This window comes from Periplaneta americana, chromosome 6, assembly GCF_040183065.1.
Source record: "Periplaneta americana isolate PAMFEO1 chromosome 6, P.americana_PAMFEO1_priV1, whole genome shotgun sequence".
In the NCBI taxonomy this organism is placed as follows: Eukaryota; Metazoa; Arthropoda; class Insecta; order Blattodea; family Blattidae; genus Periplaneta; species Periplaneta americana.
The window spans coordinates 27,550,937-27,566,978 of NC_091122.1; the positions used below are offsets into that span (position 1 = coordinate 27,550,937).

Genomic DNA, 16,042 nt, shown 5'->3' on the forward strand with positions numbered 1-16,042 from the left:
GAGCTGGAGTCCACTGTCTCTGTTAAAGTTGTTTTTCTCCAGCTTGATCTCTATAGCCTCCTTGATTGTACGATCCCAGTAGTGGCTTGATTTGTTAATGACCTTGGTGTGGTCAAACAGTATTTTATGCTCCTTTTCTATGCTGTGTTGCGCCACTGCAGATTTTTCCGGGTAATACAGCCTCAGGTTCCTCTTATGTTCTTTGATTCTGTCTTCTATTGTGCGGCCAGTCTGCCCTATGTATACTTCGCCACACTCGCATGGAATCTTGTAAATCCCTGGAGTCCTTAAGCCCTGACTGATGTGATTCTTTAAATTAAAATTCCGGATGTTTTTGGATTTACTTTACTTTTCGACATACTATATACTTCTAAAATGACTTTTTAATTGCATAAAATATAATAATAGATCGTAATAAAAATGATATGAATTTTTATATATCGTGCATATAGCTTTGAGTTGCATAACAAACTATTAATACAAAGTTTGGTTAATTAAAATGTCTCAGTGAAACATACAACAGAGTCCGTGTAGGTTAGTTTCTGTCTGTCGCTTTTCCAATTCACGCAGGCTAAAGCAAGAAGATATACAATCACCTTTACTTTTTAACTTTGCTCTAGAATATGCTATTAGGAAAGTCCAGGAAAACAGAAAAGGGTTTGGAATTGAATGGGTTACATCAGCTGCTTGTCTGTGGATGAGTGAACATGTCAGGAGAAAATCCACAAACTATTAGGGAAAACACGAGAAATCTGTGGTGTTCAGGTAAAGATGGAATTTTGTTCTCCAGATGAACACAAAAGTTAAATTATACAAGTGAGTCTGCAAAAATAAAAAGAATACTAGCAGTTGATGTGTTTTATTTGTGTAGAAAATTATTTGCAATGAGGTGTCCAAGTTTAATTTTCATTTATCTCCAAACTCATTTTTATGACTTATCTCCCTCTACCCAAACAACACAGAATTTTACTTGAAGCAAGTAAAGAAATAGGTTTGGAAGTAAATCCCGAAAAGACAAAGTATATGATTATGTCTCGTGACTAGAATATTGTACGAAATGAAAGTATAACATTTAGAAATTTATCCTTTGAAGATGTGGAAAAATTAAAATATCATGAAGCAACAGTAACAAATATAAATGATACTCGGGAGGAAATTAAACACAGAATAAATATGAGACATACGTGTTATTATTCGGTTGAGAAGCTTTTGTCATCCAGTCTGGTCTCAAAGAACCTGAACGTTAGAATTTATAAAACAATAAAATTAAAGCCAATCTAACTTCATAAGAAATTGTCTGAGCAACAGCATGCAACCCACCCAATAATGCATAATTAGAATTAGATGATCAACCAGCAATTATAACAGAGTATACTCCCAAGCTAGTACAACAAAGAAAAAATAATAAACCCAATTCAAAAGAAATAAAACCAGTAAAATAAGGAATTACAAATCAAACCAGCAAAGACAAAACCAATCTAAAGATAGGTGCAAAATAATAACAGTTATATTACCGGTGTTTTATATGGTTGTGAAACTTGGACTCTCACTTTGAGAGAGGAACAGAGGTTAAGGGTGTTCGAGAATAAGGTGCTTAGGAAAATATTTGGGGCTAAGAGGGATGAAGTTACAGGAGAATGGGGAAAATTACACAACACAGAACTGCACCTGTATTCTTTACCTGACAAAATTAGGAACATTAAATCCAGATGTTTGAGATGACAGGGCATGTAGCACATATGAGCGAATCCAGAAATGCATATTGAGTGTTAGTTGGGAGGCCGGAGGGAAAAAGACCTTTGGTGAGGCCGAGACGTAGATGGGAGGATAATATTATAATGTATTTGAGGGAGGTGGGATATGATGATAGAGACTGGATTAATCTTGCTCAGGATGGGGACTGATGGCGGGCTTATGTAGGGGTGTCAATGAACCTTCGGGTTCTCTAAAAGCCATTTGTAAGTAAGTGTGCGTTTTTCAGGATGAAGTTTGGAAAAGTAGCAGTGAGATGTCGAGACTGTAGAGCATCATGCCACCCTGAATGCAAAGACCAAGTCCCTCTGCCTTGTGTGCCGGTAGGCAACACTCCTACTAGGCGAGGAGGGGCAATGGGCTGCATTGCAGATTACACCCCACCCACAGCTCCCATGGTTCCGTCCATCATAGTACATTGTGTCAATGAGATTGAACTCCGTGGCCTTAATGAAGTTGGCATCTACAGAGTGCCTGGTGCAGAAAGAGATGTCAAGGGATTGAAGGTAAACATCAAGATGACGAGAGTTTTCTTGGTCGAGGATAATAAAATTATGTAATAATTATTATACCTTTGAAAGAAATAAAGCTAGATTTCCTGTAACACATTGTGCAGCAACCTTTTGAGTGTCACAAACCACTTGAAGCTCATATTTAATTTTGGCAGAAATCCCAAAGTGTTTTGTAAGTTTTAAGCTGGTAATCATGTTCTACTTGTTGAATATTTGTTTTTTAATCCAATGCCACCAGGTTGTCTTTTCGACATTTCTGGTCTTCTCTCCTGGCCTTGGCTTAGTTGTAACCCACTTCTGAGGTTGGGGCGCCCAGAAGGCAGAGTTACATTACCCCGATGATGTGATAGGATGATTATGATAATGTGGTGCCAGGAGAGGTCTTAAATCTAAACCTAAATTCCAGACCATAGACGAACACAGGAATAATCCCCTTTAAGGAAAAATTCCTGTGCTCTAACCGGGAATCGAACCCGGGACCTCATGAACTATAGCCAGAAGCTCTGACCACTAGACCATGAGGCTGAATATTTGTATAATGTACTGAATTAAACATCCAGACGTTTGAGATGGGCAGGGCATGTAGCACATATGGGCGAATCCAGAAATGTACATAGAGTGTTAGTTGGGAGGCCAGAGGGAGAAAGACCTTTATGGAGGCCGGATGTAAATGGGAGGATAATATTAAAATGGATTTGAGGGAGGTGAGATATGATTGTAGAGATTGGATTAATCTTGCACAGGATAGGGACCGATAGCAGGCTTATGTGAGGGTGGCAATGAACCTCCGGGTTCCTTAAAAGCCATTTGTAAGGAAATTACATCAGTAAATTTATAGTTTGTTTTGAGGTTGACAGAAAGTAGGTTGGGATTGAGGGTTGAAGCTCTGTCAACTACTGAGAATATCACTCATCAATGTTGGTAGCGTAGGAGTTTTAGCATGTACAGAATTCCAGCAATTGGGATTTTGTTACTAGAAAGGAAAGGAAACTAGAAATGTGTTACCACTTAGATGGCATAGTGTTTTAATTTTAACTGCTGAATACATATAATGATCATAGTGTAGAATTAATTATTTTGTTTTTTAGCTCATATCCATAATATTTCGTTTTTAATTGAAAGATCGTCATTTCTTTTGTCTAACCTTCCTCTCCTTTGTAGGAAAAATTCCTTCGTGGTAAGGGAGTTCCAAATCTCTCCAAGGTAGATATTCACGTAATCTGTGGTGCTATCAAGGACTTCTTACGTTCCTTAAGTGAGCCTCTTGTAACACATTCACTATGGCAAGATTTTGTAAAAGCTGCTGAAAATGTGTATGCTGAAGATGGAAGGGCAGCCATGTATCAGGCAGTGTGTGAACTACCTCAACCGAATAGAGATACTCTGGCTTATCTCATTATGCATCTACAAAGGTAGGTGATTTTCGTAAAACAGATGTTAAAGTTCAAAATCTGAATTTACAGCTCTTCAGATATATACATCAGTCTTCTTCCTCATCATTATTGCTGTTATTATTGGGTAATAAGGGTAAAAATTTCTTGAATAAATGTGCTGTATGTAAAATATGAAGCATGTTTTTTATATTTTTCCAATTTTTTGAGAAAAAAATATTTACTCTTTTAGTTGTTAATTTTTCAATTTTTTAAAACTTATCACATCCTCAAGACATGATGATTTGAATACTTTCAACAGCAGAAGAAAACATGTCAGTTTACTTCACATGATTTTGTGGAGTTGTTTGTGAAATTTCATTGAGATTGGAGAAAAACTGCATTCATTAGAGCATTTTGAATATTACAAAATGTTGTTTTCTAATGCCAGGTGTTTGATAATAAAGTCATTTGACCTCTTGCACTCCAATATTTTTCAAAGATGTTATCATGACCAACCACTGAAGCAGAGATTTTGAGGTGTTCCGAATCCATTTCCTGGTTTGAGTTGCACAGTGTTGAAAATTTAAAAATCGAGAAAAGCAGTAAGAAAGTGCAGCATGTATATGATATATACTATCGATATCCTTCCTTCCTATACAGGTCTACCACACACATTTTTCTCTTGCATAAAAGCACGAAATATGAACTAAATGAAAAGTTGGTTGGTTGGCTGCCAATGCTCTGGTATGGCAGTGAAGCCATCAGCCATCTTGCAATCCAGTATTTTTCTGTGATGTTGAGATAAACAGGCAAAACTTCTCAATTTTCCAGGTTGTACTTCTCCATGACTACGTCCTTTCCACATAACACACAATAGGGATATCCTGAACTAGCATCAACAGATAGCGTACATGTACTTTACGTGTGCATTTGTTCTTTGGTATATAAACATTGAAGATATACGTACTGTATTAGTATATTAAATACTCTTAAAAACAACTAAAAATGGCAAATTTTTGTTATGTTCCTATATGTAAACACCAGGGAAAGATTTTTGTCTTCAATCAGGTCCCAAAATATTCTGAATATGCTTTAAACCTTAACAAAACATAAGTAATTAAGTTGTGCTGCGAAAGTGCTAGCTATTAAATAAAAGTAACTACTTCAAGTAAGGAATTGTTGACTACAGTTCCATTTTGGAAGAGGAAAAAGAAAAATTAATAAAAACATATGCAACCTCGACAGCGAGCTATGTTAGCTTAGATTATATGCAGTAGTTGTGGGAGTCTCTGAAGTTTACGCCTGCAGTAAACTCTCGATAAACTGGGATGTTTATTATCCAGGACGATCCGTAGTGAAACCCATTTCGTGAATAATGTTTTTAATGTACTGTATCCTAATTATTGAAACCATGTTTTAACTTAAAATTTTCAAAATCATCCAACATACATAGTATTCAAAACTGCATGTCCTTAACCTACAAAACGCACGACTAATCGTGATACTACTGCGATCATATTATATCATTCTATTAAAAATTGCATTTGATCTTTCTGCAGCTATAGAAAAAAAAAATACAAGGAATTCAATTTCGATAGTTCCTTCCCTATAAGAAAAAGCACATTGGTGGCTACATATCCTGTTTTTAGCGTACAGTTCTTAAATACTAATGATTAAAGAGCGCAATATTCACCTTTCTACATAGTTCCTATTTTTTTATTCGTGCACCTCGTTCTCAAAGTTCTCGTTTAGGTTCATGAACATTCAATTTACTCGTATCTATATTCTGCATACTGCAGATTTCCCCACCCATCTCAGGGAATTGCTCAATATTATACAGGTTTACGTTATTTATTGTAAATTAAATTAAATTATGAGGTAAGAAAATATTGAATTACATTAAATTATACTAGGTTATACAGAATAATTGTAAATATAATTTTGACACGCACAGAAAACCAACAAGCGGGAAAACGTAATCATCAGTAGCATATGATATAACATAGCCCTACAACATGTTGCGCCGCATGGAACGCTCCTGCCATCTAGCAGTAAAACTTCGCATAAGATATCCCTACTGGGTGAGAGGTAGTTGTCGATTCTATATAAATGAGCTGCCAAACAATCATGCCAAGGCAGAAGGCTGCCACTGCTGAATTTCTTGGCTCTTCAGGAATGATGTTTAAATTTTGGAGAAGGGATTCCCATGATTTATCTTCAGCTGATTTCTTTATTCTGTTCAATTTTGGATTTTTTTTTTTTTTTTTTTTCCCCCGCCAATATATCAGCCATCTCATTCCTATTTATGCCACAATGTGCAGGAATTGTGTTTATTCAGATTTTGCATTTGTGTAATCATGGAATGTATTTCTTTAATTCTTTCCATTTTTGGGTGATTTGTTGATACTATTACCTGGATTGCTGTTCTGGAGTCTGATAATATGACTATGTTCTTGCAATGGTGTACCCAATTGAATACATTTTGGAGTGATGTATAAATAGCATCTATCTCCCCATCAAAATTTATAGTAAGCTTGCCAACTCTTTTGTAGAAAGAAAATAACTGGCAAGTTCCTCCTGGTACAGCTCCTTCCTCATGGAATGTGAGGGAACCATCTGAATATACGTGAATCCAATCGTTTGGTGGATATATTGCATGCAGGGTTTCTAATGTGAGAGCATTTGCTCCAATTGGAGGTGTATCTTTCTTGTTGAAGGATTTGTTTAAGTATAATCTGTACTGTACGTTAATATTGTCAAGTGGGTTGTTACTATCAGCAGATTTTCTTTCTGTTTGGGGATTCTTAGAATTTCTTTTAATTTTATTGCTTGTATGAATCCATTTTTGGTTTTCAATGTATGCTTGGAATTTTGGCATTTGTTCCATTTCTCGGAATTTTGGAGTCCTGTTAACTTCTCAAGTTAACAGAGCTTGAGTTTCTATTCTAGCATAATTGATTTGTTAGAAGTGATGGTTTGGGTAATGCTGCAATTGGTGTAGTTTTGACTGCAGCAGTTATCAAATGCAATGCTTGACTTTGAGTGCATTCAAGTAATTCTAACATGCCATCTGGCGATATAAATTGGAAACCATGAACTTCGAATAAAAAGTTCTTTGTTCTTACTGATGGCAGAAACCTGGTATTCAATTTTGAATTTCCCGAACTTTGAGCAATTTCTTTAAAAAAAAATTTTGAATAAATTCACTTTTTAATTGTATTATATTTTGCTTATAACGAATAGATTGCTGGAGTGAATGTAAATAATGTATAATTTTACCAATTGAATGAACTATTGTTACAACAGGGTAGCAGAATGTCCAGAGTGCAAGATGCCGGCAGAAAATCTTGCGAAAGTGTTCGGTCCTACTATAGTGGGATACTCAACAATGGATCCAGAGCCTATGGTTATGTTACACGAAACGAAGAAACAGGTGGCAGTAAGTACAGTTTACAGTGAAATAAATTTAGTGAGGAATTGTGAAAACAAATAACATATGCTGTCACATTTATTAGACATGGTACATATACAGGTGGATGGTAACCTCTGCACCAAAATGAAACTGGCAATAGATTTAATGTGGGAAAAGATTTATTGTACTCCATTACCATTTCATATGTGGGGCAACTCAAGTTACAAGTAAAAGTGGTGACCACAGTTGAACAATTTTGATTATTTTTAACGTGGCGTAAATATAAGAGACTGTTCTTGTAATTTTATAGGTGGTTGAACTCTTGATGAGTATTTCAAGTGACTACTGGGCCAACTTTGTCAATGCAGACACAGGATCTGTTAACACTGTGCCGTCCGAAATCTTTCTTACACCGTCTACAGAATGTCTTCTTCCACGTAGCGGCAGTTCTAAGACTATCTTCACACCATCATCCAGGTAAGAGGTGTAATGGCATATTTTGAGACCTTAATTATTGTTATAGATGTATATTTGTAAATCATTGAAGATTTATCAGCGAAAGTTAGCCAGAAATCCTGGATTGCATCAGTTCTCAACACCCCTGACTGGCCCAGGAGAACAGCAACTGGACTCTTCTGTTTACATAACGGACACGGCTGCTTAGCTAAACATCTCTACCATATTGGTATTCTCCCAGAACCATATTGTATTAGTAGTATTAGTATTTATTTATTTAACCTGGTAGAGATAAGGCCGTCAGGCCTTCTATGCCCCTCTACCAGGGGATTACAACTATAATTACAATTAACATTAAATTTACAATTACAATTACAATAAAAATTAAAGTACGACAAGATTACCTAATTAGTGAAAGCTAGACATTTTATCATAGAAATTAAGAACAAAGAATATTTTTGTATTTACTGAATTACAAATTAAACCTACAATAACAAAATTCTATAGTGATGAAATTACCGGATATTGAAATATTTTGTAATAGATTAAGAGAACTATTTACAAGAAACCATGTCTGAACGAGTCTCAATTACTGACCAAGTGCCTAGTAAGTTTGCGTTTGAATTCAATTTTATTTCGACAGTCCCTGATGCTAGCAGGTAGCGAATTCCAGAGTCTGCTCTGTGACCAAAAACAGAAATTGGACTTGTATGTATTTATTTATTAACACTACAATTGGGTATACACTCGGTGGCAGTGATATATAATATACAATAATACCGTTACAATAATACAATAATTACAGCACTAAATAAAATAAAATTTATTTCTAACTATAAATAAATAGATCCAATAAACCTAGGACTATAAATAAAAACTATTCTATAATAACGCCTAACAATAAGCAAAAGTAAACCTAACTTATAAGTACTTGTATTTCACCCAACTATTACCAATTAAAGTAATTATATATCACCTTAATTTATTTACATATCATCTAATTACATATCAACTTAACTGGTTACATGACACAACCTAGATAATTACACTGCACCTCCAATTACATTTTCAGTCTAATCTTCTCAATCTTTCCTTAAATGTATTGATTTTGAGAGGACCACCATGAAAGATTGCCGCAGGTAAGCTGTTCCAGTCTACTATTGTACGGTTAACAAAGGAAGATTTTTGTCACGTCCGTTTCTTGTTTTCTACATTTAAACTTCCTAATATGATCAGCCCTTCCTAAGTATGATGGTGTTACTAATCTAGCATTGATGTCGGTCCATGCTTTGTGTCCTATTTGTGCCTTAAACAATGCAGTGAGTCTGGTTTTTCGTTGCCTTGATTTGAGAAATTCCCACCCGAAGTCTTTTACTATCTCCTCACCATGTCCCTTTCCCATTTTGACATATTTTGCTGCCTTGCGTTCTTTTCTATTGAATCGATTTGGTTTTATCTATACGGATCCCAACCTACTGCTCCATATTCCATAATTGTGCGAACAAGGGTTTTGTACGCTAGTTCTTTTGACCTTCGGTTAGATTTCTTCAGAATACGCATCGAGAAATGTAGTGCTTTCCTTGTGTTATTAGTGACTTGTTCCTCCCAACCCTTGCTGCACATTGCACACTGCCCAGCCCTAAGGAAGTCCAAACTAGAGGATCGCTATAGGGAAGCAAGAAGCTGCATGGGACAATAAAATGTCAAGTTTTCAATGTACCTGCCATTTGAAAGAAATATGCAACTGGAAGATATATAATACAGTAGAACCCCGATTATCCAACACCCTATTAACCGATTGACGGATTATCCGACTATCTTTCTCTCTCTCTCTCTCTCTCTCTCTCTCTCTCTCTCTCTCTTTTTTTTTTTTTTTTTTTTTTTGCGACAGAAACATATGAAATATTCCTACTACTGTATGTTGTATTAGTACGTATTTTTTCTAGGGAGTGTTTACAAACCTTAACACTTATCCAGCTTGGTCTACTGTTCAAGTTGCCATACTGTACAACTTCTATATAAAATGTATTCCACGAGTGTCAGAAGAAAACTTTTGTGATAAGTAGACTTCGTTGAATTGCCACACGCAGCATGCTATCAGGTTGCCGATGTACGGTAGTATAGAGGAGGTGGGCGACCGTCCGGTCTCGTAGTATAAGCAGTTCATGTTAAGAGATGTGACCGGTCCAAATATATAGAGCAGCTACAGCTAATGTATACCTATGTAAGCACTTGTTTTTGCATTATTGTGGTTGGAATAGTCAAAGCTTAAAATTTGTTCAGTGCAGACAAGAATTCAATCAAACATACTACAATGAGTGTTGCTGTTCCAAACAATTGTTCCTGGAATACCCTTATCCACGCAGCCAGTCTTAACTGGTTGGAAAACGTGGTTGGATGCTGTTAATTATTATGCAGAACATTACGGCAAAATAATGGAGGTAATTGATGCATTGGATAGCACAGACAGTTCCGCTGTTGCAGCTGTAAAATCATTACTTTCTGAACAGATATTGGAAGATATTCTCTTCATTGATTCTGATTTTAAAATCATGTCCAAAAGCTTCACCCTGTTAGAATCGTCTAAACTACAACTCTCAGAAGCCCTTAATATAGTGCATAAAGTATCACAAACCGTTATCCAAAATAACAATTCACTAATTTTAGAAAAAGTGAAATGTAAGTTAAGAAACATTATTACTAAAAATTCTGCCTATTCATAACTTCGTATTATAAACGATGTACTATCAGGTCACGACAAGAAGTCTGAAGTTGGTGTACTAAAAAGTAGTGACTTTCCGTTCTTAAAATATGCACCTATTACATCATGTGATGTCGAATGTACATTTTCCCAATACAAAAACTGTTTAAGTAACCATCGGAGGAGGTTCACTTTGCAGTCGCTCAAAATGTACGTAACTCTTTACTGCAATGAACATATTCAAGGATGATGTGAGTATATTACATTAAATTTTAAGAGTTAATATATCTAACTACAAAATAATTGTGTGTTAACATGTTTAGACATTTCTTACTTCAATGAGCATTCAATATATTTCTTGAATGCAGGATACAGGTTTTATTGTAACCGCAGTATACTGCTCATTGTTTACATCAGAGGCATACTCATCCGTTGCACGCCCCTTTCTCATATAGTCTATACCGCGTGCGCAGTAAACCTTACGATTCTCGTGGCAATTCCACGAAGTCTAGTGATAAGTATCGAAAAAATGCAAATAATTCAGTGGTTTGAGGAATGAGAAACTGTGGCTCATCTCTCATCAGAATACAAAACTTATGTTACAACTGTGTGCGATTTAATAAAAATCAAGGATGAAGTGTATAAAGTATACAAATCTACAACATGAGACCTCTAGGCCTATTCCTATATTTCCACTGATAGGCATTACAAGGAGTTTCCTTGCCCCTTAAAAACACGTTGTTGACAACCGAACTTAAATTAGTGAACTTCTGATGCACTACCTAGCATCTTAAACATAAGATCACGGAGGAAATTACGAAACTTCAGCACTTATTCACTTAATTTGCGGAAGTATTTTATGATACGGATTATCCGATTTTTTTGATTAACCGTCCAGTTCATCCCTTTCATTACCACGGATAATAGAGGTTCTACTGTAATGTGAAATACAGTATCGTGTGAATTAGACCTAAGAATTACGGTTTAAAAAGAGTTGGTTCTTCTGTCAGTTGTGTGAATAATTTGCATGGAAATTGGATATAATTAAGTTGAAGCCTCATCTGATTGTACTTTTGTGGATGCTTGTAGTTTCATAAAATCATAATATTGAGCCAGATCATGTGTGGTTAAAATTGGTCGTAATTTTTTCTTATTGAAATGTATTCTTTGTTTACCAGTCATACTCATTTCATTGCCTTACCTAGCCCTCCTAACCCCCAATACCTCCCCACTTTCCTCCCAGGACTGAAAGTTTTGGTTAATCTCAGGGAGAGTCGTTGTTGCAGATTCCACACATAGGTTTCCCCATTTCCTTACATTCCCTGATGTTGAAGTCTTTATGTAACTCCAAAATAGTGGATATCTGTACAATATGGTGCAAATACCCAAAAATTTTACACCATATGAAACACCATCCTGAGTTACATTTCTGTCGATCTTATTTTGAGTTCATCTTTTAAGGCGTGTCTCCACTATTAAACATTTAACAACAACATGTTAAATATAACATGTTGAATTTAACATGTATATGGACATTTCAAGTCTCAATTGACTTAACATGTTAACTAAATATGTTGAATTTAACACTTTTAACATGTTGGCATGTTTTCCAGCAGCAATGGAAAACATGTTAAGTCAATTCATTTGCTCGTGCAGCGTCGGTACAGTTCGGCAAAGTTTGTACAGTCCTTCTGGGCTACCTCCAATGGGAGGCAGTTAACAATTTAAATAGCAACAACTTTAAGTTCCGATTGTGTGGCGCGTATCTTGATCATTTTTATACTATCATTGGTTCTTGGTGTTGGCTGTAAGTTGTTCGAAGTAATGGAGTGGACGAAAGAAAATACATTACAATAAAATTAATGCACTGATGGAAAGGCCTTGTTTGTGGGATGTGTCTCCAAAAGAATACACAGGCAAAACTAAGAAGGCCGACTGTTTTAGAGAACTGGAATTATTATTTAATTGTTCTCGAGAATACAATAGAGAGTTTTCGCACTCTCGTACGCTAAACGTTAATGCTATGTTGAAGTCAGTAATGGTCGTATTGGGTGATGTATGTTAACGTTCGTAAAACTTCGGAAAGAATAATTATATGATATTACCCAATTCTTTAACATCTATCATGTCGTAGGTCCTATGATAATCGCACTGTAATTTTTTTAATTGAGGTGAAATGGCTGCTCTTAAATTATGTATTTCTTTGATGAAACAGGAAGTATTTTTGCAGTCCACACAGTAACGGTCAGCACGTCTGGCCGTGAAACCAGGTGGCCCGGGTTCGAATCCCGGTGGGGGCAAGTTATCTGGTTGAGGTTTTTTCCGGGGTTTTCCCTCAGCTCAATATGAGCAAATGCTGGGTAACTCTCGGTGTTGGACCCCGGACTCATTTCACCGGCATTATCACCTTCATATCATTCAGATGCTAAATAACCTAGATGTTGATAGAGCGTCATAAAATAACCCAATAAAATAAAAAAATAAAAATATTTTTGCAGCTCTATATTAAAATGGTGTTCTGACATTCTCAGCAAGTTTTTGAATCCAAATCGATACTGCATTCAACTTTAAGCTGGTTTAGAATGTATCCTGCATTGTGTCTTTTACTAAGATATTGCCGCATCCACATTCTCATTTTCTTCCTTTTCAAAGCCTAGTAACAGGCAATAGAGGCAATTACAAAAGTCAAATCATCATCTGAGTCCATTGTCCAAGGTTTGAAAATAAAACACTACCTATATTCAAATCTCATAGACTGTTTATGGCGGACTAAGCTAAGAAAGTCAAGTTCAATATGTTTAATAGTGTGGACAAAGTGTTAAATGAAATTAGCATTAACATGTTGGGATGTTGACGGTAAACAATTTAACATTTAACATGTTGTTGTTAAATGTTTAATAGTGGAGATGCGTCTTTAGGCAAGGCTGTTTGGTTTAACAAAGGAGAAAGGTTTTTTTTTTTTTTCTCACTAGCAGTTGATATTGACAGTACTACTGTAAAGGCTATGGGCACACAGGTATAAGCCCCTGTATCTTAAAGGAATTAGTGGTCACTAGTTCTAAAACTTCTTGATATTTGTGAAAGTTCACAGAAGCAGTGTTTAGAACTTCCTTTCAGCAGCATGGTCAAATTGTACGGTGGTACCATGTGTGGCTATATTATTATTATTATTATTATTATTATTATTATTATTATTATTATTACTTAAATAATTTCTTTTTGTTATAATTTCGAAAGCATTATATATACTGTATATTATTTTATGCTCGACCATGCCGAAATGTAGTAATTATACACCTGGTAGCAGTCCTTTAATGCATGTCATTAAAGTACATCTACTCATTAAAGTTCAGGTGTTTTCAGCCAATGACAACTCAGCTTACAGGTGTTCAGCCAATAACGAGTCAGCTTTGTACCATTATAATATGCAATCGAAAGAGAATTAGCGAAAAGTCACGGAAGCTGGAAATCAAATACTGCCGCAGAAGGTTATGTTCTGTTACTATAATAATTAGCGTTAATTGTAAATAATATTCAAATAAATTCAATTTGTCATCTCGTTTTTCAATGTCGAATTCAATAATCAAAGTTATACCAAGTTTAACGGATTACACAAGGTCAATGACATTATTGTTCCTCGAAAAAAATCAATACTTTCGCGTCTGCGCACATCTCACAATTCACGACCTAGAACAAGGTCACTTCCGATCTTGTCAGATACAAATAAAATGTATACATCTGAATACTGTAATTTCAAGTTAGAAATATGGTCGAGCATAAAAAGTCGTATGAAACTCGCCTGTAATGGTAATTTTCATATGAGCTTCTTAATTACTATCATTATAGGCTCGTTGCATAATGTACTATTCTATAGGCGTAGTGAGTTTTAGTTGAATCTTAATTGAACTATAAACAAAGCTGCAGTAAATGAAAGCTAAGTTATGTTGTGGAATAACTGTATATTATCTAATGTAACTTCAAAACTACGTTATAACATAGTTTTAAAAATAAAATGTAAATATTATTTTCTGATGTATGTTATATTGAGATTTCAGTGTATAATGAATTCCATATCCTTGGTATTTTTCAGATCCTTCAGTGCCAGGGGCAAGAGGTTTTTCGCAACTCCTCCAGCTATCAAGTAACAGATTTTATTTTCCATAGAAAAAGGGTAGAATGTCTCGTGCTAATTTTAGATTGTGTCAAACATGTGTATCTTATCCTTTGAAGGAGAAGGTACATACAGGTTTGATTCTTTCCTCTTTGTGGGTAAGAAGTAGTCATAATATATGTACCTTATTTTTCACATTAATATATATTTCTGCTTTAAATTTCTTCAGTATGGATGTGCAGATACAAATGGTTTTTTGTACAATATAAAAAACATATTTTTCTTAAAGTTTATGTTCCTGTGTTGGCCACTGTGCATAACTTATTTGTATTCTTTGCAAGTCACATTTGTTCTTGTTTCAAGTATTACAGTTGGTATCTAATGCCTGTTTCATTTGCATTTATTTCTCTTGTGTATTATTAAAACTTTTATTTTGTACGTGAAGAACATATTAAAATAAACTTACCGGTAAGTTTTCTTGGACTGCTGGAGTTTCGGTTCTTTTATGCAGCTTTACTGCTTCATATTCGTCATATTTTTCTGTAGTGATGAAAGTAGAGTGTTTGCAAGTTATTGGAATGATCACTTTTAACGATATCTCATTTATCTTATTTGTATTATGAGTATGTAATGCATATTTTTTTTACAAACTCTGTTGTTTCTCTGAAATCGTATCTGAAGTAGCGTGTTTCCGTATTCTTTTGAATTCTTAATATAGAAATGAATGAGAAATGTAGTGTGAAAAGCACCTTTTTCCTCCAGATCATATTTATTTTCCATGTATTACATTTCTTATTAGAATTACGATATCTAGAATTTATCAGAATTTCGGTACACCTGTACTCGCTGCCACTTAAGTATTCCCATGAAGTATTGTCGGACCATCGGATCTGTGCCCCTTCAGCGCTGTCGTCGTTCTTGAAAAAGTTAACGCCTGTACTCACTCCATTCCACCCGCTTTCCTCCCACCATGTTAAACAGCAGGCCACGAACCTTGCCGAATAGGGATGTTGCCAAACTTCCCTCAAACGGTGTCATAAATAACTGGTCCTCCATGCTACAATATCATTTCTTTCAATCAAAATACATCTTGTATTTCTACATTTTTAAACCTAAATCCCATGTCTCGAATCACTTTCCGCAGCGTTTCTCTCCAACCTTGGAAAATATTGTCTCTCGCAACCTTCAGTAATTTCTTCAATGTCGGAACTTCATTCTACACGGTATAAAATTCTTGTATCTTTCTTCTTAATATACATCGGTTCATATCATCTACAAGAATTAAAGGTTCCCTTGGTCTGTTCTTCCCTGGTGATTCTAGCGTTTCATCTCCTGCACAGCCTCCCTCTCTCCTGATTTTCTTTGTTAGGCGCTCTGACCTGCCTATATAAGTTACATAAAATGTTGTATTATTAGTAGTAGTTAAGTAATTTTAATATGTAATCAATTGAAATAAAATAAGCCCCACCTGTGATCGCAGCTGCTCTTATCGTTGCCTCATTTTTAGGAAACACATTTGTTTGTTTCTCTTCATCGCAAAATGCTATTACGTACTTGCTTAATAATATTTCTTTCGCCACTCCGTGCTACAGTGTTCATGTTGAGAGTCGACCTGGTTGGCGAGTTGGTATAGCGCTGGCCTTCTATGCCCAAGGTTGCGGGTTCGATCCCGGGCCAGGTCGATGGCATTTAAGTGTGCTTAAATGCGACAGGCTCATGTCAGTA

General features: G+C 35.6%; 1 protein-coding gene across 2 annotated transcripts in view; it reads left to right on the top strand.

The window, feature by feature from the left end:
* The window catches only part of tum (Rac GTPase activating protein tumbleweed), a 42,582-nt gene extending 27,782 nt beyond the window's left edge, over positions 1-14,800 (top strand). For both annotated transcript variants that reach the window (XM_069827790.1, XM_069827789.1), the window contains exons 8-12: positions 1,982-2,258; positions 3,426-3,676; positions 6,944-7,076; positions 7,360-7,526; positions 14,297-14,800. In XM_069827790.1, the coding sequence (XP_069683891.1) occupies positions 1,982-2,258; positions 3,426-3,676; positions 6,944-7,076; positions 7,360-7,526; positions 14,297-14,351 (883 nt within the window). In that variant the 3' untranslated portion in view covers positions 14,352-14,800. The remainder of the gene's footprint in view (positions 1-1,981; positions 2,259-3,425; positions 3,677-6,943; positions 7,077-7,359; positions 7,527-14,296) is intronic.
* The last annotated feature ends 1,242 nt before the right edge of the window (positions 14,801-16,042 follow it).